General features: G+C 33.4%; 1 protein-coding gene across 4 annotated transcripts in view; it reads left to right on the top strand.

Annotated features, from left to right (window-relative positions):
* Positions 1-24,615, top strand: part of LOC115890533 (solute carrier family 2, facilitated glucose transporter member 3-like) — a 132,889-nt gene that overhangs the window by 69,663 nt on the left and 38,611 nt on the right. Inside the window, exon 1 of one of the 4 annotated variants that reach the window (XM_030910784.1) lies at positions 1,672-1,918. The exons of the other annotated variants lie outside the window; for them this stretch is intronic. Within the exon in view, the coding sequence (XP_030766644.1) occupies positions 1,793-1,918 (126 nt within the window). The 5' untranslated portion in view covers positions 1,672-1,792. Of the gene's footprint in view, positions 1-1,671; positions 1,919-24,615 lie in introns of those variants that run through there. 4 annotated transcript variants of the gene reach the window in all.

The raw sequence follows: 24,615 nt of genomic DNA, 5'->3' as shown, positions 1-24,615 counted from the left end.
GATCACTAGTGACTTGTGTTCTGTGTATGAGTGCAAGTGGAAATTATGTGCCACCTCTTCTTATATTCCCCCGCAAAAATACAAGCGAACTAATAAAAAAGGGAGCTCCACCGGGAAGTATTTTTGCCTTTCACCCATCCGGGTGGATTCAAACCGACATATTCACGCAGTGGTTTGGTTTGGTTGTGAAATCATTTCATAACATTTCATTTCATAAATTATGTAAGACCAAGTGCCGAAAACCCTGTACTTTTGATTTTGGACGGGCACCACACTCACACACGGAACTTAGATGTTATTGTTGCTGCTAGAGAAAACCACGTAACTTTATTGTGCCTACCGCCTCACACAACACACATAATGCAGCCGCTTGACAAATCGGTAATGGGAGCGTTGAAAGTCTATTACAATGAAGAAATTCGACAATTTTTGAGGCAAAATAACCGTCCAATATCTCAATATGACATCAGTGACCTGCTTGGTAAAGCTTATTTGAAGATACAAACTGGTGAAAGGGCAGTCAATGGATTTCGGCAAACTGGTATTTTTCCAGTAAACAGAAATATATTTACAGAAGAGGATTTTCTAGTAGAAGCACAAAGAAAAGATGAAGCGCCTATTGAAGATGAAGATCGCTTAAACCCACCGCGTGACCAGGAAAATGTCGGCGATAGGACAAATGGACAACTGGTTTTACCACAACATATAGTTCCAGTTCCTGTTCTCAAAAAGCGACAAGGCGTAAGAGGTCGAAAATCGGGAACAGCTAAAATTGTAACTACGACTCCAAACAAAAATGAACTGGAAGAGTCAATCTCATCGAAAAATAAAAATAATAAATTTAAAAGAAAAGTCGAGTTCGACGGAAAGAAAAAACCAACCGTCGACGGTGCAAAACCTGGTAGTAGCAAAATGAATGTTGACGCAAAAATTAGTTATGATAGAAAAAAAGCAAGAAAGGAAATGGTGGAAGACACATCCTCTGATGATTTAAATGAAAGTATCCCATCCTGAATGACTCGACTGATGAGGAAGAATTCCCAAATATGAGCGATAGGCCGAAAGTTGATGCAGAATGTATTTTCTCTTCAGGACGATTCACGGCCGACGTAAAAGGAGAAATATGGATACAGTGCCTACGATGCAACCTCTGGGCACACGAATTATGCGCAGATACTGAACGCCGTGACTGTTATATTTGCGATTTTTATCACGTATTTCATATTACCCGACCATTTTTTTCGGCAAGCAAAAATGTACTTTTTTTGTTAACGCGAAATAATTTTCTGTTTGTGTTTTTTAAATTTGTTACCAAAGTTCGATATAATAAAACCTTTGACCAATCCATTGTCATTTTTATATTTATATTTTATCAAATACTTTTTTAAATAATTGGATAAATAAAACTGGTATTCCATAATCCCCGACTCTACTCTATTTATTAATAAAACCACTCATCATTACTATACTCAAAATTAATCTATATATTTTATATGGATATCCCGACGAACAATAAATTATATCTTGGAAGCCTACGTCACATAATACTTTGATCTCTCCCCTTGTATTAATTAGTGCCGGGAATTAAACATGCTTAAGTCGCGCGCGCACACCTCCATATCCGACCAATCAGAGGTCACGTTTCTGGCGGTGTGGCTCCGGTCCTGTGCTCCGGTCGCAGCTGCATAGCATACAATAGCGTAGCAGTTACAACAGTCGTGATACAAGAGGTGTTACGAGGTGAACAAGTTTATTTTTATTGTTTATTTTGAATTTTGCTGGTGTTTACGCGATGGGCAAAGGCGGTAAAGAAGCCGATATAACGGGAGACGTAGAATTAAATGGAAAGTTCATAGAGGCGCAAGGGACCGGTCCCAAGGGAGAAAACGATGGAAATTTGGATAAATTATCTATAAAAGTGAGTACCCAAAAATATTTAAATAAATTATGATTTTCGATTTTAAATAAAATAGCGTGCAATAAAATTTAAACCGTTTTTAAAATATAAAATGCAATATTATTTTCTCCGTTATTTAAAAAAAAAGATATCCAAAAAAATCACATATTTTAAAATTCCTTACCACTTACTGCTAAGTATTAGTAGTAGGTACTGTGTAAACGTGTCAAGATATTTTTTTATAAATGTTAGTGTTCAAATGTTTAATGGTGTTTTTGTTTTAAATGTGACAATAGCATAAGCTTGGGGTGCATTTCAGTTGATTTCAAAAATTTCCGACCGCGGCGCCGTATACGGCAGAAATCAGAAATTTTCAATATGTATTTTTACGTCGTTCCGGTTACAGTTCAGGTTGATCGCATAATAATTAAAATCGTATTGAAATCGTGGCTTTGTCATAATATACAGGGTGGTCCGAACTGTATTCCGGAAACTTCGGCAGCATATTCTGCAAATAAAAATAACTAAAAAAGTTCGTGTAAATATGTCCTAAAATGCTTAGTTTCGAAGATAGAGGGTGTAGAAGTTGCATTTTTATTTCGATTTTTTCCAAATAATTTCTGAAGTAACGTCAATATTTGGATGAAAATTGGTGTCTGGGAGTTTTTTGACATGAGAAATTTGATTTTGATGTCAATATGACACCGATTTGTAGTGAGCGCCACCTTCATATGTTTTAACTGTTTTGAAGAGTAATAACTTTTCGTCCGTACCTATAGAAAACTACCGAGCGGAAAATATACATCTCTGTGACTTTTTACGTAAAAAATATCTATTTGTAAAAATCGCTACGAGAGCAACCGTTCTTAAGATACTTAGAATGGAAACAGTCAATACATGTCATTATTGACAAAAAATAAACACGTTGAGTAGATAGTTATTTGATTGAAAAAATTAATTTGAGAAATTTTTATTTTTTTCAATTAATCATAAATTTTTCTGCGAAAAAATTACGATAAACCAGTTTCCGTTGAACTTTTGACACAAAAACATTTCAAATTTATGATTTCAGTCTAATAACTATTTACTCAACATGTTTAATTTATGTCAATGATGACAGGTATTGACAATTTCGATTCCAAATATCTCGAGAACCAGTACTCTTAACGATTTTTACCAAGATACTTTTTCATTGTAAAAACGTCGTAAATCTATATTCTTATACTCTTTAAATCATTTCAATCATTACTCTTTAAACCAGTTAAAAAATATGTAGGTGGCGCCCTCTATAAGTAGGAGTCATATTGACATCACAATCAATTTTCGCATGTGAAAAAACTCCCAGAAGCCAATTTTCATGCAAATATTGAAGTTATTTCAGAAATTATTAGGAAAAAATAAAAATGAAACTTCTACACCCTGTATCTCCGAAACTAAGCATTTTAGGACATACATTTATACGAACTTTTTTACTTATTTTTATCTGCAGAATATGTTGCCGAAGTTTCCGGAATACAGTTCGGACCACCCTGTATAAAAAAAGTGAAAAAGAACCCGAACTGGACGTTGCTTCAGTGGCGGATACAGAGGGGGGGCCCATGGGGCCCGGGCCCCCCCTAAAATCTGTAAATTGGGTTAAATATTACCCTATTGGGTTAAACATGACGCCCTAAAAAGTATATTCTAAATCACTTTATTATTTGGGCCCCCCTAAAATAAATTCCTGTATCCGCCCCTGCGTTGCTTTGTGTTGTGACAATTTCAAATGTTAATAAAATTGTCGAAGAAGAAGACGAAGAAATTTAACTTTCAAGCCGCATCAGCATCAAAGGCTATTTAGCGGCGTATCACCTGCTATTTTAGTACGGAACAATATTTGACAATTTACTATAGACAGATTGTATATGTTAAGAGTACAGACACTGATTTTGTACAAATAAAAAGTAAATGGTACAGACAACATACAATAAATCAATAAAGCGTAAAAAATATATACAATTGAATTAGTAATTGGTTGCTTTAAACCAAAATGTAGTTTTTTAGATACCTATATTTCAGATCTTTCCAGAAAATCAAGTTTTGGTTGCTCACTTGTAGAGAAAATAACCGACATGTCTGACGAAAGATTGCAGGCCTCTCTTAGGTTAATTAACTGATTACATTCCTTAAGGATATGCTTGACAGTTAAAGAATTACTACATTTTTCACATAGAGGCGGTGGTTCGCCCCCAGCAAAAATTGATGAGAAAACCTACAGTGTCCTAACATGAGTCTGTTAATTACTACGGCTTTTTGCGACGATCATAACTCGATGTGGAGAAACCACAGAAGAATGTCTTTTTGACATTCCAGAGTTTGTTAGGTTCCTCCAGAAGATCCCACTCCAGTTAAAAATTGTCGAATAGTGCTCAAAAATAATCAAAAAATTAAATAGACATATACTATGAGAGGATAAAATATAATTTGCTATATTAATGGTATACTTCTTTTAATCAACTAGTGATTCAATGTTTTATGAACATCTTCTAAAATTAAAATCATGTACCCTTAAAACATTTCATTACAGCCGAAGTAGTCCCAATTATGCCCCACTAGCAAAACCGGTGATTAAAACTATGCTCGCTACCGTAGTTGAACTCATCTACAACGTTTTTTTAGCTGGAATAATAAATTATAATACAAGTTAGACCTTCTGAAGATATCAAAATATTTACTTTTTTATTTTAGAATTTTCACAAATTATACTTCCTAACCAAATAAATCTATGTTCCTAACACAAATTTACGATATTCTCGGATGGTGGTAGCACCGGCGGAGAATGCACAAGCCTATATGGACCATAAATTTTTAATAAAGCAAATCCAATTTTTTTTATAATAAATAGTATTTAATAAAAAAATAGAATATCAAGAGTAAAACGTTTTCTAATTATTTTAATAAAAAAAATACGGGTTCATTTTTTGGACAAAGTCGGAGGTTTTCGCGACTGGAAAATTAAAAAAAACACAGACTACAGAGTGAAGTATTTTTTGTAAACACACCACTGTGTAGATCAAAAAGGAAATCAGAGAAGTTTTTTTGGTTCTGACGACGGGAAGAGCTATACCTCCTGAAATGTTAAGCATTTCTTGTCAGTTAGGCACGTTAGGTCAAAATTTGGTGGTAATTATTGGAAAAACTGGAAATCGTCGGATTTTTGCAAAAATTGGTATACACCCTATTTTGAGATCGGATTACGAATGTGAACTTTTTTGGCGTTCTCTTACCGTGTTTCAGAAAATCGAGAATTTAGGTAAACACTGAATTTTTAATTTAAGTCGTATAAAGTAATAATTTCGTTATACAGGATGAGTTCTTTTCGCAAAAAAAAACTTTGAAAAGGAGAACTTTTTTGAAAATACTGTTTAATTTTTTGTTTGTTTTTAGTTAAAATACATAATTTCTTTATAATATTCCCTATAATTGGCCTGGGCCCCACGGCCCCCTCTGTATCCGCTACTGGTGCTTACCCAAAATATAAAATTTTCGTAGATTTTTCTCTTCCAGTGGCGATTTTATTTCGAGATATTAGAATTTTGAGAGAATTTTTTTTTAGCTTTTAATAAAAACATACACATATTCTGTCTCCTAATTTAAATGTGTGTTTAAAAATAATATTTTTAAAACATTTATGTAAAATTCCTTTGCTCTGATAAACACTAAAAATGCCATTATCGTTTTCAATATTTGTTACGTGCAAATTTAAACTAGCTACTTAGATATTTTAAAAACATGGTATGTTTTAAAAATATCTAATCTAAGTTTCAAAGCAAATAAACTATGTAACATTGTCCATAAAAAAGTTTTACTCATCTACATCGAAAATATGGTCGTGCGATGTTAAAACAGACGTCTAGGAACATAAAACCTTATTTGACTTTTTAAATATTGACGCAAATTGCTGTTAATTAATTCGGCGGATACTGATTTGTCGGAAAAAGACAACTGTTTTTAACTAATTAGACGCATTTGCTCACATAATTAACAAACGCCAGCTGATAATATTTTGAATTTTGAAGGCACTGCTGTAGAATGTCAAGACAAACTAGGTACTAGTAGAATATCTTGTTTATGTCCTTTAATTGAATGAATAAAACGCTTTATTAACGCTTAAGGTCGACAACTTTCTTTGAATGTTAAGTGAAGAATTCATTCCGCTGCGACCAACGTTATTTTCTTTTCAAATCGGTCGGGTCGGTTGATTTTTGTGTTAAGTAGAAAGTTTATTTTATTTATTTTGATTTTTTTTTTAGAATTATTGTATTAATACATTTATTTAAAATTTGAGTGACAAGTGATTACTTCAAAATATTGAAAAAAAAACTGTATAAAACTGAAAAAATCTAATCGAGTTTTTTTATTAAAAAAATACGGTATGTGTATACCGGGTGTTGCATCGTCGAGCGGGACATAGGAAATCCCATGTAAATTTTAATGGGGTCAATTATTGGCTTCCCTAATTATTTTAGAGAATAATTCTATTTAGGTTTATTAAAGAGCACTAAAACCCACATTCAAAAGAATAACTTTAGATATTTTTGATTAGCTTGATTAATAAATAACTGCAGATGTGAAGCAAGACAGGAACAAAGAGAAGATGCAAGAAATGATACCGACTTGGAAATTTTATTGTGCGTGGAAGAGAACGATGGAAAGATAAGCACAAGGAAACTTGAGGATGAAATAGGAACAGATCCCACTACAGCGTTTCGAATTTTGAAACGACATAAATACTATTCCTTTAAATATGAAAAGCACCAAGAGCTACGAGATGGGGACGAAATACGGCGGCAGGCGTTTTGTTTTGATATGATGGAAAGAGCAAACACGGTTAGGGAATTTTTAAAAACATATGTTTCACTGACGAATGCACGTTTACCTTAAATAATGAACCGAATGTTCAAAATTATCGATATTGGAACAAAGAAAACCAACACAGGTTTGTCGAAACAAGGACGCAATATCCACAGAAACTAAATGGTTGGGCAGGGATATTCGGACACCATATTATCGGGCCATTATTTCTTACGCGAAATTTAAATGCAGAATATTATTTGGAACTACTCGAAAATCATATTTTACCTGCTTTACATGATGCCGCTAGGGAAAATCATGAAGTTTGGCCCAAATGGATAGCTGTCCGGCACATAGTACCCTGGCTGTTCGGGAATATTTAGACAATAGTTTCAACGGAAACGTTATTGGCCTAAATCATACAGTTAATTGGCCAGCAAGGTCTCCTGATATTTCGCCAAATGATTTCTTTCTCTGGGGCCATTTAAAATACAGCATATACAAGGATAAAAAATACCCAAAGCTAGACGAGTTACAAAATGCTATTTCTGCCGAATGCAATAGAATTTCAGCTTACCAACTAGCGAATGTAAGAAGATAATTTTATGATCGCCTGGGTTATTGTCTAGCAGTCGATGGAGGAATATTTGAACATCTTAAATCCTAATGTTCTAACAATTTAATAGTACCTAAATTAATAAGTTATTGAATATTGTAATAATACTATAATTAACCTTGTAATTGATTACATTATTTTTCTTAATTAATTTGTATTTATAAATACATCTTTAAGATTTCCGATGTAGGAATGAGTTTTCAATAATAATAAAGCACTAAATAGGTAAATTTCTGAAATGACAACTTCATTTGACAGTTATCTTTTACCTTGACTGGTGCTCATAAGTAAATACAGGACCATAAGAAAGGAGAAATATTTAAAAAGAAATCGGCGATAACTCGTAAACGGGCTAATCAAAAATATCTAAAGTTATTCTTTTGAATGTGGGTTTTAGTGCTCTTCAATAAACCTAAATAGAATTATTTTCTAAAATAATTAGGGAAGCCAATAATTGACCCCATTAAAATTTACATGGGATTTCCTATGTCCCGTCCGACGATGCAACACCCGGTATACAAAACAAGCAAGGGTGTATTTTAAACAAAACACCACATAGATACCAAAAAAAAACTATAAAAAGATTTTACTTTAAAGGCCAAACAACTTATTGCCATTTTATAACTTATAAGTACTTAATAAATAGAACAAAATATTTTATTAATAATAACATTTACTGAATTTTATACCTTAAAAGTTGATTCATTAACTTTAATTAATTGATTATTATTATTAATTTGATTCATTAACTTTAATTTTTTTTGAAACCAGTATCTTTTGACATTATCTCTCTGCAGTACTAAAATGTATTATTACCTATCGCGTGATGTTATTTTAGAGAGGGTTGGTACCATGTTATTTTACAGTCTTTGGTACCATATACGAGATAGTATACAAGCTTTTTTTATGGCTAATACATCTCTCTGGCCATAGTCTCTGGTGTGTTCTCTGGCAAACTGTGTCTCTGGCAGTGTCTGGGCACCGAATATTAACTGTAAACTATGGTCTGGGTCAACAGTTAATTTTGCCCTCGAGTTTTCCTCCACTTAATTTAAAAAAACACGAAACACACGTAATAACACAGTCCAAAATGCAAAATACAAAATATTTATAATTTCTATTTGACATAATTGGACACAAAATTATAACCTATAATTTGGCAAGACTTTGACAACTCTCAAAAATCTTAAGTCGAGTTCATACGCATCGGTGTCCGTTTGTCGTTCATTGTTCCTTCAAACCAATAGTATTGAAATATGATCTGTCATTTTTGAAATAAACCAATAAAATTGGTTAAAACAACAAGAGACGAGGCATTTATATATAAACCCAGGCATAGTTAACTTAAAAAATATTAGACCAAACCAAACCAAACATTTTTTAGTGAAATAAATAGATTGGTATGGACGTCATCTGCTTTTTTTCTGTCATCGCCTGTTTAAATCTTACCTGAGAAAAAACGGAGTATACCTCTTTTTGATAGTAAACAATACGTAACACCTGGCTTCCGCCTAGGCCTCTGTTGTCACGTAGTGCACTCAGTGACAGTCCAGTATATTATACACCATTGCCTGGAAACTTATATAGTGAAATTTTGATAAAATAATTTAGTACACACTAAAAACACGGTATGTCGCTAGTGGTAGGAAAAATAATTTTTAGAGGTTACTAGTTTATTTGGTTGCCTGTGATATGCATATACAGGGTGTTTCCTAATTAATCTAAAAAATTTCTCGTTAGAAAACGAATTAAGGCTGGCTCTTAATAACTATATTTATTTTTTTGTCGACAACCGTTTGATGAACAAGAAAAACTCAAAAGATCAATTTTGTTGAAAAAGGATGGCCAGTCAAGAAAAAAATATATTTTCTTTAAGACAGCAGTGGTGTACCATTTATGTTAAGCAAAAAATCGATTTTTTGTAATTTTTAACACCCTGTAGATCAAAAAGGAATTACTTTAGACCCAATGGGTATATAAAAATTGTTTTAAGAACACATGAGGAATCACACCATAATTTTTTAGACTAATTCGAAAACACCCTGTATATTGTCAACTTGACAATGACTGCTGATAAATCAAAAACTACCTTTTCAGTGAAAAAAGCCTGATTTTCGCAGGAAAAATTTTGATTTTTATTGAATTTGGGCCTGCGTTTGCAAATACTCGTTTGTTTTTTAATTTTCTATCTATCTAAATTTTAAATATCATAGGCAGAAATAGTTTTATTATTTATTAACTGCAAAAATGGTGTTTTCTTGATATGTTGCATCTCGCAAAGAAGCTAACAAAACTGCAAAAATGTACGTGTTTCCAAAAGACGATAAGGTATGTACCTTAGATAAAAGAAAAATATATGATATGTATTCGTTTTTGATTTTTTTCGTTCGCATTAAAATCTATAAATCTCGGTCTATTCATTAGACAGCCAGTCGACTTACGATCATTTACATGAAACTCTGTAAAATAAATAAAAAAATAAATTGTAAATCTATATATTCTTATGTTTTATTAAAGTTACTCTGATATACTAATATATCAGTGTAACTTTAAAAATAAATTCTTTGAATTCAAATATAAACATAAAAAAACATTTACAGCAGAAAAGGCGAAGGCGCTGGGTTAAACGTAGTCTCCACTAAAAACACGGAGGGGCGCTTTGACCCAAAATTTTACTATTAAGTTTCATATCTATCTTAATAGTAGATTATTTTCTTTTATCTATGATTATACACCCAAATTTAATGACTTTTTCTGAGAAAAAAAGTAATTTTAATTTTGTCATTCTTTCATAATTATTAATTAAAAATTAATTATCAATTACTTTTTTATTCCAAAAAAGATTTGTCATAGACTTGAAATTTATACACATAAACTTTGATGAGTTTCTTCTTCCTATAATTAAGGCTTAAACCCTCGCTTAAACCTATCTATTACTTTCCAATCAAAACTCTTAATCGTTATTAAGCTTAATATACATAATATACCAATTCGACGCGTGTTCTCATCTTTCATCATAAAATTCACCGCGTCGCCTGATCATCTCGTATATCCCATTAACTGGACCAGAACCGTTCTGCTTCCCAAGTCAAAACCAACTTGAAGCAGAACTCAAGAACCTGGAAAACTCCATCCGTAACCTGGAATTACAATTCTCTAACGGTCTAAGATACTCGAAGAAATTTCTCAGGACTTACCACCGGGAAAAAATCAAATATTTTCGTTGATTTAAGTAAGAATCTTCGGATTTTCACGGGATTTTTAACAGGACATTGTTTTCTCAATGAACACCTCAGTAGATTGAAGCTACGAAACAACGGCGATTTGATTTCTAGGGGAAAAATGGGGAAACACCAGAATACCTCATCACTGAGTGCGCCGAGACGACAACCACTCGTGCCGTAAATGTTGATACGACTGATATCGGAGATGGAGAACTAACATCTCTAAAACCGTCTCAGATATTGGCTTTTGTTAAAGCCCTGAGACTATATGAGAATATGAGTTATATCTCAAGAAAGGGGGACACACTAGATCTAGAAGGTCGCGAACTTCCTCCTCTCACACAATCTACAATCGCCTCGTTAAGTACTCATCGAAATATTAGATATAATTGATCAAACCTTTGTTGCTCTAGTGCTAAGCTGTAGTGGATCTAGTTAACAGGGCAGTAAGCTGAATAGGCATCTAAAGCTGATGGGAGTGACAGACGAAGCTATGTGTAGGTTCTGCCAGTCCGATGAAGAAACGACAGAATACATTTTATGTCGGTGCAACAGCTTGGCAAATGTGCGGTTCTCGGTAATAGGCAATGATAGGCCATTGCCAGGGAGCTACATGGAGGGTTCAATCTCCAAGTTGCTAAACTTTGTGAAAAGGATAGTAATGGAAAATATAAACTTAGGATCAGAAGAGGACCACAATAGATTAGAGAAGGTTGCAGTGGATCAGGTCGAGAGCCACCTCTAGGAATCTAACCTAATCTAACCCTTTGTTCTCTGCGACGTTGAATATATTAAGCTGGCTCGTATATGCTACATGTATTCCGAGCACTGGCAGCTCGCGATTGATATAATCAGTATCGGGCCTTATCTGAGCCTTATCGCACCAAAACAACCTAATCAAACAACAAAAGAGACACGTGTAATATTTGAAGACAATAAATGTTAGTAGACGGGGTTTTATTTAAAAAAAATAAGATCCTTTAATTTGCAGCCTTAGATTGATAATTCGATAGCCCAAAAAGACTCATTTTTGGCATTATCGCGTTATTTTTTTAAGAGAAAAAAAGTAGCGAGAACTCCAGAAGTTTTTTTCAGGTAATTTTTCTAATGTTGTGCACCTTCAATAAAAAGAAGTGTTGTTCACCCTACAGTATAAATGCTCCTAATCAATTGGCACCTACCCCAGCATTCTTCAGGCAGAAATCTACTCTATCGAAAGATGCGTACAACATATTTTAGATAGGAACTATCGGAAACAGGAAATAACCATCTTATCCGATAGGTTAGGATATTCGAAGTTGTTCCAACCATCACTTCGAAGTTGTTCAAAGAATGCCTAGAGAAGCTGAAAATAAAGTCCTCAAAAGAAAATAAAGTCCTCCTACTCTGGGTGCTAGCTCAACAAGGCATAGAAGGCAATGAAATCGCAAATGATCTAGCTAGAAAAGGAGCGAACACTGCACTAACTGGACCACACCGTTCTGCTTCCCAAGTAGAAACAAATTTAAAGCGGAACTCAAGAACATGGAAGACTCCATCCGTAACCTGGAATAGGAACCTCCAACGGTCGAAGACACTCGAAGAAATTTCGCAGAACTTACGACCGAGAAAAATAAAAAAAATTCCTTGATTTAAGTAAGAACAATCTTCGGATTATCACGGGGTTTTAACAGGACATTGTCTCCTCAACGAACACCTGAGTAGATTGAAGTTAAGAAACAACGACTAATGCAGATTCTGTGGGGAAAATGGGGAAACCAGAACACTTCATCACTGAGTTCGCCGGGAGAACTTTGGTACGACTGATATCGGAGATGGACAAATAGACTCTGTGAAGCCGTCTCAGATACTGGCTTTTGTCAAAGCCCTGAGACTGTATGATAAGTTACAACTCATTATAACTCAAGAAAGGGGGACACAATAGATCTGTAAAGTCTAGTAACATTCTACAGTCTATTCAGAGTCCTGAGCCAGGCGCCGCGCCGCGCCGCCACTGCGTGCACCATAGTAAATAAACCTAAATAAATATTAGTTGTCCCCATCTGGTTTGACCCTGCCTAATGTATTCCTATAGTAAAGCAGTAGACTGTAACCTATTATTGTTTCTATTATGCTATTGTCTAGGCTACAACAGCTATTTTGATATTCTAAAAAGGAAGAGGATTCATTTATTTCAAAACAGAATAAAAAGGTATTTGAAATAACTCTTTTTGTCTACATTTTAAAGTAAAAGTTGTGAGTGTGGTCAAAATATTCTAAAAATTGTCAAAAAGTAGACATTGTGTCTTTTTAAACGTTACAAATAAATAAAATTGTATCAAGGAATATTATATTTACAATATTGTACAATGAAGCAAAATCAATATTTGTACTAAAATATTTACAAAAATAGTTGTTAATATGTCAAACTAAATAAAATCATATTTGTTTGTATCAAAACTTGAAAACTTATACGTTAATATAAAGGCACAGATCTAAATATTAGAAATATCGAATAAAAAAAAATATAAATTATCGGAGAGTGGACAAAAATTAACTGGTAGCACACTGGTAGATAAAATTGGTGCAAGCAAATGGTGGAAACTAAATTAAAATAAATCATAGTCAAAACATATTTTATTGACACAAGCACAGACAACATAAACAAAGGTATAATTACAAAATAATTATTAAAATAACATTAATTGAAAGTAAATAATTAGATATAAACGAACGAAGCTAAATCGAAAAATGTGATGGATAGATATTAAGCATAAGTGTATATTTATTTACTTTGGAACTTTATAACATTTCATTTTATAATTTGATCGACACTTTCCGGGATGGTACGATTTTTCGGGTTTCGGGACAAATCCTGGATTTTCCCGGAAACCCTAGCTAGGATTCCTACCAACAAATATTTACTAGCAACGCTATTTTACAGACGTCTTCATTAGGACCAAAAGCAAAGGCATGCCTTTAATATTAAAACATGATTAAAACGTTCTAAATCGTTACTGCCTTCTTCAAAAGCAAATATCTCCAACAAAAATAAAGCTACTGTGATGAATCAAAAAACAAACTATCGAGAAACGATGCACCTTGATGATAAGGTGGTCTTTAAATTCCTTACATTGTTAAACCGTTCTACAGAGTGTTTCAAAATTTCGTCAAAATAGTCATACTTTATTTTACCTCGTAAAATAGACAGATGAGAACTTAATTTTAAAACATAATAAAATTCATGAAATTTTTAAGATGCCTGTTTTTCGTGCGGATCATGGTATTATCAATATTAACTAATATTAAAGCATGTTTTTAAATATTTATGTTATGTAGGTATACAAAATATATAAATGTGTAGGTGTGTGTGAATAAACTTTAATCAATTTTATTCCACTAAATTAGTTTTTACTGGCGCTAAAACAGTCTTTAATAATATAATATGTTTTGTTGGATTAATCTATACTAATATATAAAATCCTTAAGTGGCTGACATACTGATTAATCATGATCCTGCTCAAACTACTCAACGTAAGAAGCTCAATTGGCATACAGGTTGATTCTAGGGTGTAGAGGTTCGATAAGAAGGGATTTTTCGAAATTGCAGTTGCAAGAGGGTGAAACCACCCCTCAAATATTACAATATTTTTTTATTTAAAAAACGGTCAAGTTCCCGAAAAAACCCTTAAACACGTATATTTTATTTTGTTTTTTTACATATTTTAAGATTTTTTAAAAATGTATACAAGGTGTTTCGAAAAATCTGGTCATTGATTAATCACGATCCTGCTTAAAGCGCTTGACGTAAAAAGCTGATTTTTGGAAAACAGATTGACTTTAGGGTGTATAGGTTCGATAAGACGCGATTTTTCGAAACTCGAATTCTAATGGGATAAAACTATCCCTCAAATATTAAAATATTTTTTATTTAAAAACCGGTGAGTTTTTCGGAAAAACTCTTAAACGCGTATATTTTATTTTGTTGTTTTGCGTATTTTAAGATTTTTTATAAATCATACAGGGTGTTCAAAAAGTTGGGTAATTTCTTAACCACGATTCTGCTTAAACTGCTTAACGTAAAAAGCTTATTTCTGGCAAAGGGATTTTTCGAAAGTCAAATTCCAACGAGATGAAACTACCCCTCAAATATTACCAAGTTATGTAATAATATCGCCATATTGTTTTTTCTCATGCTGACATAAATGTGAGAAAATTTTATCCAGTTTGTATGTTAATGGAAATTCTTGCTTTGCTTTATCATAACCATTACAAATGATTAATACGACGCGAACGAAGTCGCTGGTACACGCTAGTAATAATTAATAAATGTATTTTCGTACAAATTCAAGATCAATCTTATTTAAAATATTTTTTAAGAAAAAAAAAATTGAGGAATTCTGATACTTTCAATGATGTGACTTAAGTAAATTTTGTTTTTAACAATTGATGTAATAAATTATGGAAATTATGTATATGCTTATTTGGTAAGTTATTTTTATAACATTTAAGAGAAATGAATATAACAAAATGCATAAATCTTTCAGTGATATTTTTAAACTGAAAAATGAACTGATAGCAGTTTGATCTGCTTCCTGAAAGTCCAATCTGCTGCAAAATAGTTTTAACATTAACTCTATAGAGCAATGGTCTTGTTATCTGAAAGGTCAGGAAATAATAGATTAGAAGAAATGTGTTGTTTGGAAGTTTCGCCTGCACTTATTTATTCTTAAGGTTAGAAATAAAGTAAAAAAAACATAGAGATAATTATCTCTAACAAGAAAAATATTTCTTTACTTTAATAATTCTATTTAGATTATACAGTTTCCTAATTATATATTTAAAAATAAAAATGAGGTACAATATTATATAAGTATAAAATTAATTGTTATTGTTACTGGATAATATTTTTATTATTTTTATTTTCTGTCATTTTTTGGATGTTGTCTGTCGAAATCTTCTTAGACTCCCCTTAGACAGACTATACTATAGTTTTTTGAAAAGAATCTAATAAATTGATGTTTATCTATCATATTGATGACGAACATAACACTCGAATATTTATATTTTATTTAAAGATCCGAATATATGATTCATTATAATTATGAATGTCTTCTGATCTCTTCTGATGTCTCTGACAGTATTTTCATAACCAGTCTGTCGCTACCACCTTATGAGTATTTGTCTGAAACTCTGCGAACCTATTTAGATATTCGCGTACGTTGTCTATCCGTCTGTTGGTCTGAGGATTCCATTCGGGTACCTCTATCCATTGAGAGGCATCGATTCGAAACGATGCGTCATCCTGTAGCCCGTCCCCAATTATGCTGAAATCGATCTTAGTCTCACCCTGATGAAGACGTATACGAAACGTCGTATCCAACTTTGCAGGGTGGGACCGTATGCACCGTCGCTCACATAGCCTACCCACCAAATTTCGTCGCGATCGGACGACATCAAATTTTGACATTGGCATTGGTCCAATCTCTCGACATACCAACTTTTATTTAAATCGGACGATTTTTTTTATTTGATTCATTGACGACGGGTGTGCACGAATCGTCAAAATATCATGAAAAGATACAGCTCTTCGAGCTCCATCTACATTCAAGTTTCAGGCCTCCAAGCTCACATAGGGCCAGAGTTACGATGCTCCAAAGGTCCATCTCAACTTCCTCATTGACTTACCGCTTTTTTTCTCGCTAGCTCGTATGTCAAGGCCATGTCGTGTCAAGGCCGCGTGTAAAAAAGTTTCACTTCAAAAATATATGAAAACTGGTACCTTAACCGGGAGAAAATATTCCAGAGCGAGAACAAGCGCTGCAGGTGAAACTCAGATCCAAATCAAGCGAAGATGACTAACCGGTAACGAATAAGCTGTGTTTAAACTGTAATAAAATTAATATAAAATTATATAAAATTTTCCACATGAGCTTCGTTAACTCTAAATATGTATAGTCAAGTTTTTATTAATAAAATACATAATGATCTATATTGTGTATATTTTTATTAGAGCATAAATGAGTAAAATATACTTATAATTAAAATTGCGCATAACGGCATAACTACATAAAATTTTTAAGAAATGCATAGTTAAAAATATGATCTACATGTTAACCTATATTTTAATATTCGCTAATTTATAATGTATTTAATAGGTAGTAGATACAGCTGTTACTCGCTGACGCGTATTCGATACACATAAAGAAGATGGTCACGCAAGGCGTTTTCTTTCATGAGCTTTTCTGTGACTGAAAAGCCCGATACGTGATGTTATCCGCCTACCGCACTCCCGACATTCAAAAATCTCATTGCTTTGTTGCCTCTTTACTTTTTGGTTGCCGCTGTTAACTGAGTTTACAACCGTTCTCCATTGAGTTCTATTGTGAGCTCTGCTTTTTCCCACTCATTCTGCATGGTAATTCCCTTTAAATTTTCGTAGAAAATGTCCTTGTATCTTTTCAGTTGTCCACCCGGCCTCCTCTTACCGTCTACAAGCTCACCGTAAAGCAGAGATTTTGGTATGCGGTTTTCTTGCATTCTGCATACGTGACCAGCCCATCTTAATCGGGATTTTGTGACCATGACTTCAATACTCTCGCAGTTAGCTTTTTCAAGGACCGATACGTTTGAGACATAATGGAACCATCGGACTCTTAAGAGTTGTCTAAGGTGTCTCTGTTGCAACTTATTTACTGCGTTCATGTGTCGGCGGTAAGGCACCCAGGTTTCGCTCCCATATAACATGGCGGGGACTATAATTGCTCGGTATACTGCTAAGACTAATTTTTGTTTTTGTACTCAAGTCATGATTGTAGAAAACCCTGTCTTTTAATTTCCAGAATGTCCTTGAGGCGCTACTAATCCTGTGCTGAATTTCAGAGTCAATATTGGCCTTTTCCGTTAAAATCAAACTGCCAAGGTAATTGAATTCCACCACATATTCCAATAGTTCTTCTCCGATTTTTAAAGCATTGTTGTGATCTTCCGGGGAGTGCACATGATTTTAGTTTTGTCGATGTTTAGCTTAAGGCCCAAAGCCTCGTATGCCCAGGTATATGTGTTCAACATTTCTTGTAATTGTTGTACCGTGTTTGCAACTAGAGCGCAGTCGTCAGCGTATTGAAGTTCTGTAATAAATTTTGTACGTGTTTTTGCCCTCAGTCTTTTTATGTTGAACAGACCGCCGCCGTCATATCTGTATCTAATGCCCAATCCTCTCTCCTGCAGTTTGCTGTCCACTATAATGGAGAGCGCTGCCATGAATATGTTGAATAGGAGAGGCGCTAAGACACATCCCTGCCTAACTCCTGTATTTGTTAGGAATGGGTCGCTCAGTGATCCATGATGTGACACTCTTGACTTGTTGTTATGGAGGCTTTTTACACTGTAAGAAATTTGTTGGGTACTCGAACTTTTCCATAATTGCCCAAAGCGCATCTCTGTTCACAGAGTCGAAGGCTTTTGTTAGATCGATGAATGCAACATAAAGTTTAGACTGCTGCTCTTTTACTTTTTCCTGTAGTTGACGGATGGAAAATATGGAATCGACGGTGCCGCGGTTGGTACGAAAACCCGTTTGCGATTCTGGAAGGATATTTTCTATATATGGGTGCAGGCGGTTTGACATTATTTTTGCAAGAATTTTTCCGCCGATAGCCAATAGAGCTTAATGGCAAATCAAATGTATTAAAAAGAGAAAAAGTTGGGTGGGTATGGGTGGGTACATTTTCTTCTGAGCGGTATTGCCGATTTTGCATCAAAATTTCAAACCGCATAAGTAGATGTTTCAAAAAATGTCGCATCTAGGGTTGATCTGGATTTTCGACAATTAGTTACTCATTTTACTACAACTGTAATAGATTACATTTAGCTTAAATATATTATCTTCATTTCAGTAGTATACATGAAGATTTTTAACATAGTTTACTTTATTCTAATTTCTTTAAGACTACGATAATATACTGGTCGGCAAGAGAAAATCTTGGGTCGTTTATTTTAGTCATCATTTACCTACATGTCTAAAAGTGAATCGCAATGGCAATCTTGTAAGTCGGGGAGAGAAAATTATTACCTATCCACTTAATCATAATCATAAATTTAACATAATTTATTTTATTCTAATTTCTTTAAGACTACGATAATATACTGGTCGGCAAGAGAAAATCTTGGGTCGTTTATTTTAGTCATCATTTACTCCACATGTCTAGAAGTGAATCGCTATGGCAATCTTGTAAGTCGGGGAGAGAAAATTATTACCTATCCACTTAATCCGAGCTCAACTTCATACGCTTGGGAAAAATCTATGCTCTTTTTTCTCTTTGTTCATTTATACAATCATAGTCTATAGACTCTGTGCACTACAATCGGCACCCAAAGCCGTGTGTACATTATCGGTTATATCATTAAATAAACTAACCAAAAAAATATGCTGTATTACGTAGTAAATAGTGCAAATTCTATTGTCGACCATTCTAATCAGTATTAAATAATAATGGAGTGAGCCAGTGTGAAGTGAGACATTAAATGATTGATCTTTGTTAAATTACATTGGTATAACTTAACACAATGATGAATCGTTTAATGTTTCATATGCACCTCCATATTATTTAATCTGTAATCATACTGATTACAGCGCGTTCGACAACAGAATTTGCGCTTTTAGTACGTTTTGTAATTAATAGATTATCTGTCTTATTATGCAACTAGGGATGTACGTGTTCACGTAATAGAGCATCAGCATCTCTCTCAATATATCGTATTGTACTGAACACGTTGACACACGAGAATCAGCAGCCAAAGCCATTGTGTACGCTTCATTAAATAAACTAACCAAGAAATATATATCTATTACGTAGTTACGTACATCCTCAGTTTACATAATAGACCGATAATCAATTAATTACATAATGTTGTAAATATCACAAATTCTATTGTCGACCGATCTCGATTAATTGATAGGTAATAAACTTCTATTTTTCTCCCGTATTTTATAGACTTTTTCTTTCAGTATCGTATTGTACTGAACACACGTTGACTTTATTCTTCATACACACGACAATCGGCATACAAAAGCCGTACGTTGTACGTTTTATTAAATAAATTAACCTTTTGTTTATTTATTTCGTTTATGCTTTATTTAATGATTGATATTATTTTGTTAAGTTATACCACTGAGTGCTATAAACTGAAGTACAAAATTAAAAAGTCAATTTTTAAGTAAAGTTCTTTGAAATATATCTATATTGCTATTATGAATGAGAACTCTTATTGATTTTTAATTTGGAATTATATTAATTGCCATGTGTCATGTTTTATTATTATTGTCAATTTTCTACGGATAGCTGATAAATTAATCTATTGTCAGTTCAATATGATTATAATATGATGTTCAAATACCATTTTGTTATTCATAAAAACGGCCTTTTTATTACTTCTCTGTCGTACTGATTCATCATTAAATATTTCTTACGTGTTTGAACAGAGCAGACGAGCAAAATTTATTAATTTTAGGGTCCTTTATATTTACTCATCCCTGATTCCATCCAATTATGGCCGCTGATGAAGCGGGAGGTAGACGTTCGCTTTCGGTCATAGGCGTACTGAAAACTAAAATTTCTTATCCTCATATTCACTTTTGCCTTTATTGGACAACAGCACGATACAGAGTTTCAAACTGGTCACCCGTCTATCTACTAGTATCGCTTTACGTTGCTTAACTTCGGTGTTCTAATGGGAACCGGTGTTTCGACGTAGCTGGACCGTTGGTTGCCCGTAATACTATAGCTACAACCGTTATAACACTAGTTATACCACCCCGCATAAATTCAGTATTATTATAAATAAGTAATTTATTTCACACCTTAAAGTGTAGCACAATTAGAATCATAAATACGATGCCACTTAACAATTATATAATGTTTATAATGTTAATTTTAAAGGTCGTTTTACATAAAAATTGTTTATCTGTTTTTATTTATGATACAAAACCGTAATTTCCGCAGTCTGATGCACTTCCTTTGTTCTTAAATATATTCCTATTTATAATAGGTAATAGAAAACTAGTTGTATAACACGGGTATACAATATTTGGTAATTTTGAAAATTGTTCAATGCCAACATGATCGTTAAAATTTGAAAAAAAATTAATTTAGTTAGGTATATCATAATATACTAAGATCGTTATGACTTAACTAAGTATTATATATATATAGTTTTTACATATAAAATGACAGCGACCATTATTTTCAAACCAAATGTTTGCAGATACCGTACTTTTTTTAGTTCAATCTGATAATATATGTTATACAAACATATAACTAAATCAAACTGTGTACAATTATTGAGAGAGTCAACCAGAGACTTTTAACTGAATAATTTATTTTAATTTTTAATTACAGATAATACTCAATTCTTCATTGTAAAGCGACAAAAAGATTAAAACTTAAAATATTTAAGAGAAAAAAAAACAGTTAATATACAGAATCGGCAACATCTGTAACCTAAAGAATTAGATCACGAATTGCATAAACGCAATTGGTAATGAAAAGCATCTGCAACTGATACTTAACGCGCTATAAAAATAAAAAATATATACCGGGTGGTACATCGTCGTTGGAAACATTAGGAAGTCCTATGCAAATTTTAAATTGACCAGATATTGGATCCCCTGTCAATTTTACAGCGAAGTCGAAAAGGTCTATCAATTAAATCTATACTGGTCTATACGTATGCTGAATACACATGCCAAATTTGAATAATTCTGGACATGCCGATTTTAAGTAATTTAAGAAAAGCTGCATCTATTACTAAATTAAAACTGAACAGGTAACAATACAAAACTGGACAAATGCTTACGTACCTTAAGTTGCCAACTTATAATTTTGTTAATGTCAAATTATATTTCCTAAACCTTAGGCTTTTGTCTAATTTGAATAAGTTTTAAATTACAAAAACGCATATCAGGCACACTAACCAGAAGTATACTATAAAATAGTAGCGTAGACAGCACAACAAATTGCATTCAATTATAGGTTGACAACTTAAGATATGTTGACAGGGGCGGATACAGAAATTTATTTGGGGGGGGGGCAAAATAAAAAAATAATGTAGAATATGCCTTTTAGGGCGCCATTTTTCACCCAAAAGCCTAATATTTCACCCAATTTATAGATTTTAGGGGGGGGGGCGGTCCCCATGGGTCCCCCTCTGTATCCGCCACTGTATGTTGACATTTGCCTGGTTTTGCATTGTTACCTGTTCAGTTTTAATTTAAAATAAATACAGTTTTTTTTTAATTACTTAAAAACGGCTTGTCCAAAATTATTCAAATTTGAAATGTGTGCTCAGCCTAGGCAAACCTTTAAAAAACATATGTACGCATTGGCTGTAAAATCAATAGGGGAGCCAATACCTGGACAGTTCAAAAATTGTATGGGATTTCCTGTGTTTCCAATGCTGATGTACCACCCGGTATAATGGAAAAATGCATACTGCTAGTCATAAACATTAAATCAATGAAGAGCGAAATACTATATTTTCCTATTTTTTGTGCATTCACTAAAAATCGTGTGACAGAAGTATGCATCCTATGACATTTTAACGGCTTTGGGTGTCCATATTCTTCAGAAGAAGTAGAGGTTTAAAGGAATAAGAATTAAATTTTAAACCGTTGTTTTAAGATACTCAAATAAAGAGCCATTTAGGAGCAACGACCCGATAACATATAGAGGCACTCGATTATACTTAAATCGTTGACCTCTAAGAAAACTCGTCGTTTATTTATTTTACTACTCTGTCTGTATTTCTTGTATCCACTAAGCCCGTAAGGGCAAGGGTCTATTGTGCCTCAATAATAAGGTTAGTATAGAAAGATTTTATTCGAAAACAAGTTCTCAAGACATACATAATCGTTTAGATTACGTAATTTAGTAGTATTCCTTTGGGTTTGGTCATAGTCAGTCTGATTCCCACGTGGAGTTTTCAGGTAGATGGCAGGTTTGATAGGTTCATGGCAGAGCTACCAAAGCCTGGATCGAAGCTGTCCTGACGATTGACGATGGGGATAGATCTCCGAAACCGGTAGTTGGAAGGGTGATTCGTGGTTCTTTTGATCTGGTGAACTTCTAGCATAACCTGGCACTCGGTATAGCTGGCACTCTCATATACACTCACCGGCACGAAAAACGGGCACCTTAACATTTCCGTGTATTTTAAAGTTTTGTATATTATATTCTAGTGGACCGATTTTGATGATTTTTTAAGAAATTTGTAGCTAAATTATTTTACTTTTTAGTATCTCTTTCCAAATTAAAAATAAAAGTCGTCATCTGTAAATTATACGAGGGAGAACAAAATATTGATATTTTAGTGAAAATTTGAAATATCCTGGAGTACCTTAACAAAGCAAGGAATTTAAAAATCATTTTATCATCTAGGTGTATCTTTTCTCGATAGTTTGTTTTTTGATTCATCTCAATAGCTTTATTTTTTTTGGATATTTGCTTTTGAAGAAGACCTCGAAGAAGACACTAACATTTTTTCGTACTTTTTACATTAAAACTATACCTTTGCTTTTGGTTCTAGTCAGTCACTGTCTTTGAAAAATTATGTTATTATTGTCTGTTGGGAAGCTACTCTAACAAATATGGTTTTAAGTCCAAAAGTTAATCTCTATCATGATCAATTAAAGCAACAATAGCCGATACTACAGAACTTAAAACTATCTCTACTAAAATAAACAATGAATTTATTAAAATTATTAAAAAAGTTTTTACTAAATATAACAATCCCAAGTAATGACGTCTTGGGCTTGACCACCCCAAAATTATCATCGATTGTGATTTCCCAGCCGTCTATGACGCATTTTTTTCGATCGTATGGTACTTATTCAATTGATTATTGTCTGTTGGGAAGCTACTCTAACAAATATGGTTTTAAGTCCAAAAGTTAATCTCTATCATGATCAATTAAAGCAACAATAGCCGATACTACAGAACTTAAAACTATCTCTACTAAAATAAACAATGAATTTATTAAAATTATTAAAAAAGTTTTACTAAATATAACAATACCAAGTAATGACGTCTTGGGCTTGACCACCCCAAAATTATCATCGATTGTGATTTCCCAGCCGTCTATGACGCATTTTTTTCGATCGTATGGTACTTATTCAATTGATTTTTCAATTGGAAGTTTGGGAATTTTCATGAATAATAAAATAGATTCCATTTCTTTAAGATCTCTTGTACACAAAAAAAACAAATCGAAGCGAATGGAAAAAATTGGCGCCGGGAGGCACGTATAGCCGCCCATACTAAAATATGTTAATAAAAAGTTGGTAGGCAGTTCTTTTAGTTTCAAAGAATTTTTCCAATTTTTTTATCTCAAAAATTGCGACTTTGACTGATTTTGATGTTATTACAAATTTTGTTGCAAATATTATTCCTAATCTTAAATTGAAAACCGCGTTTGTTTTGCTGTAATTTTGGAGTTACGATTTTTTAAATTTTTAACCCCCTCCCATACCCCCTTACCAACCCCCCACCCCCACCCAAAACTAATGGCCAGAATCTCTATTTTGTGCCAAATTTGGTTAAAATTGGTTTAGCGGGTTTTGAGTTATCGTGTTACAGACAGACGGACAGACAGACACCATGAAAATATTTTGTATTTAGGTCATTTATGACCCAAATAACTCATTTTGAGTGAAATTAAAAAAACTTTTTTTTTGTCGATCTTAATAGCCTACCATTCCTGTTGGTATGGTTGGCTAAAAACGGTAAAAGCTCTATACGCACAATACGCATTAGTGGATAGAGTCTGAAAAAGAATACCAGCACTCCAGCACGCACAGGGTTTTCGGAGATATTTAGTGCCGTACCTGCAAGCTTACCTATTGGAGGTAGTAAACAGTTTTAAATGTAGGAGTTGTAAGGTTTTACCTGAACCGACGGCGACGGAAAGTTAAATACAGACGACACACAGAAAGAAGTAAAAAAGATACTTCCCTTTTAAACTGAAATTTTTTGAAAGATATTTTCCTCGGATTTCAAATATACACTGAG

Source organism: Sitophilus oryzae, unplaced genomic scaffold (assembly GCF_002938485.1).
Source record: "Sitophilus oryzae breed Bouriz unplaced genomic scaffold, Soryzae_2.0 scaffold_882_pilon_pilon, whole genome shotgun sequence".
Taxonomy (NCBI): domain Eukaryota; kingdom Metazoa; phylum Arthropoda; class Insecta; order Coleoptera; family Curculionidae; genus Sitophilus; species Sitophilus oryzae.
The sequence above is the reverse complement of the archived record's forward strand: the minus strand, read 5'-3'. Positions and strand labels throughout refer to the sequence as shown.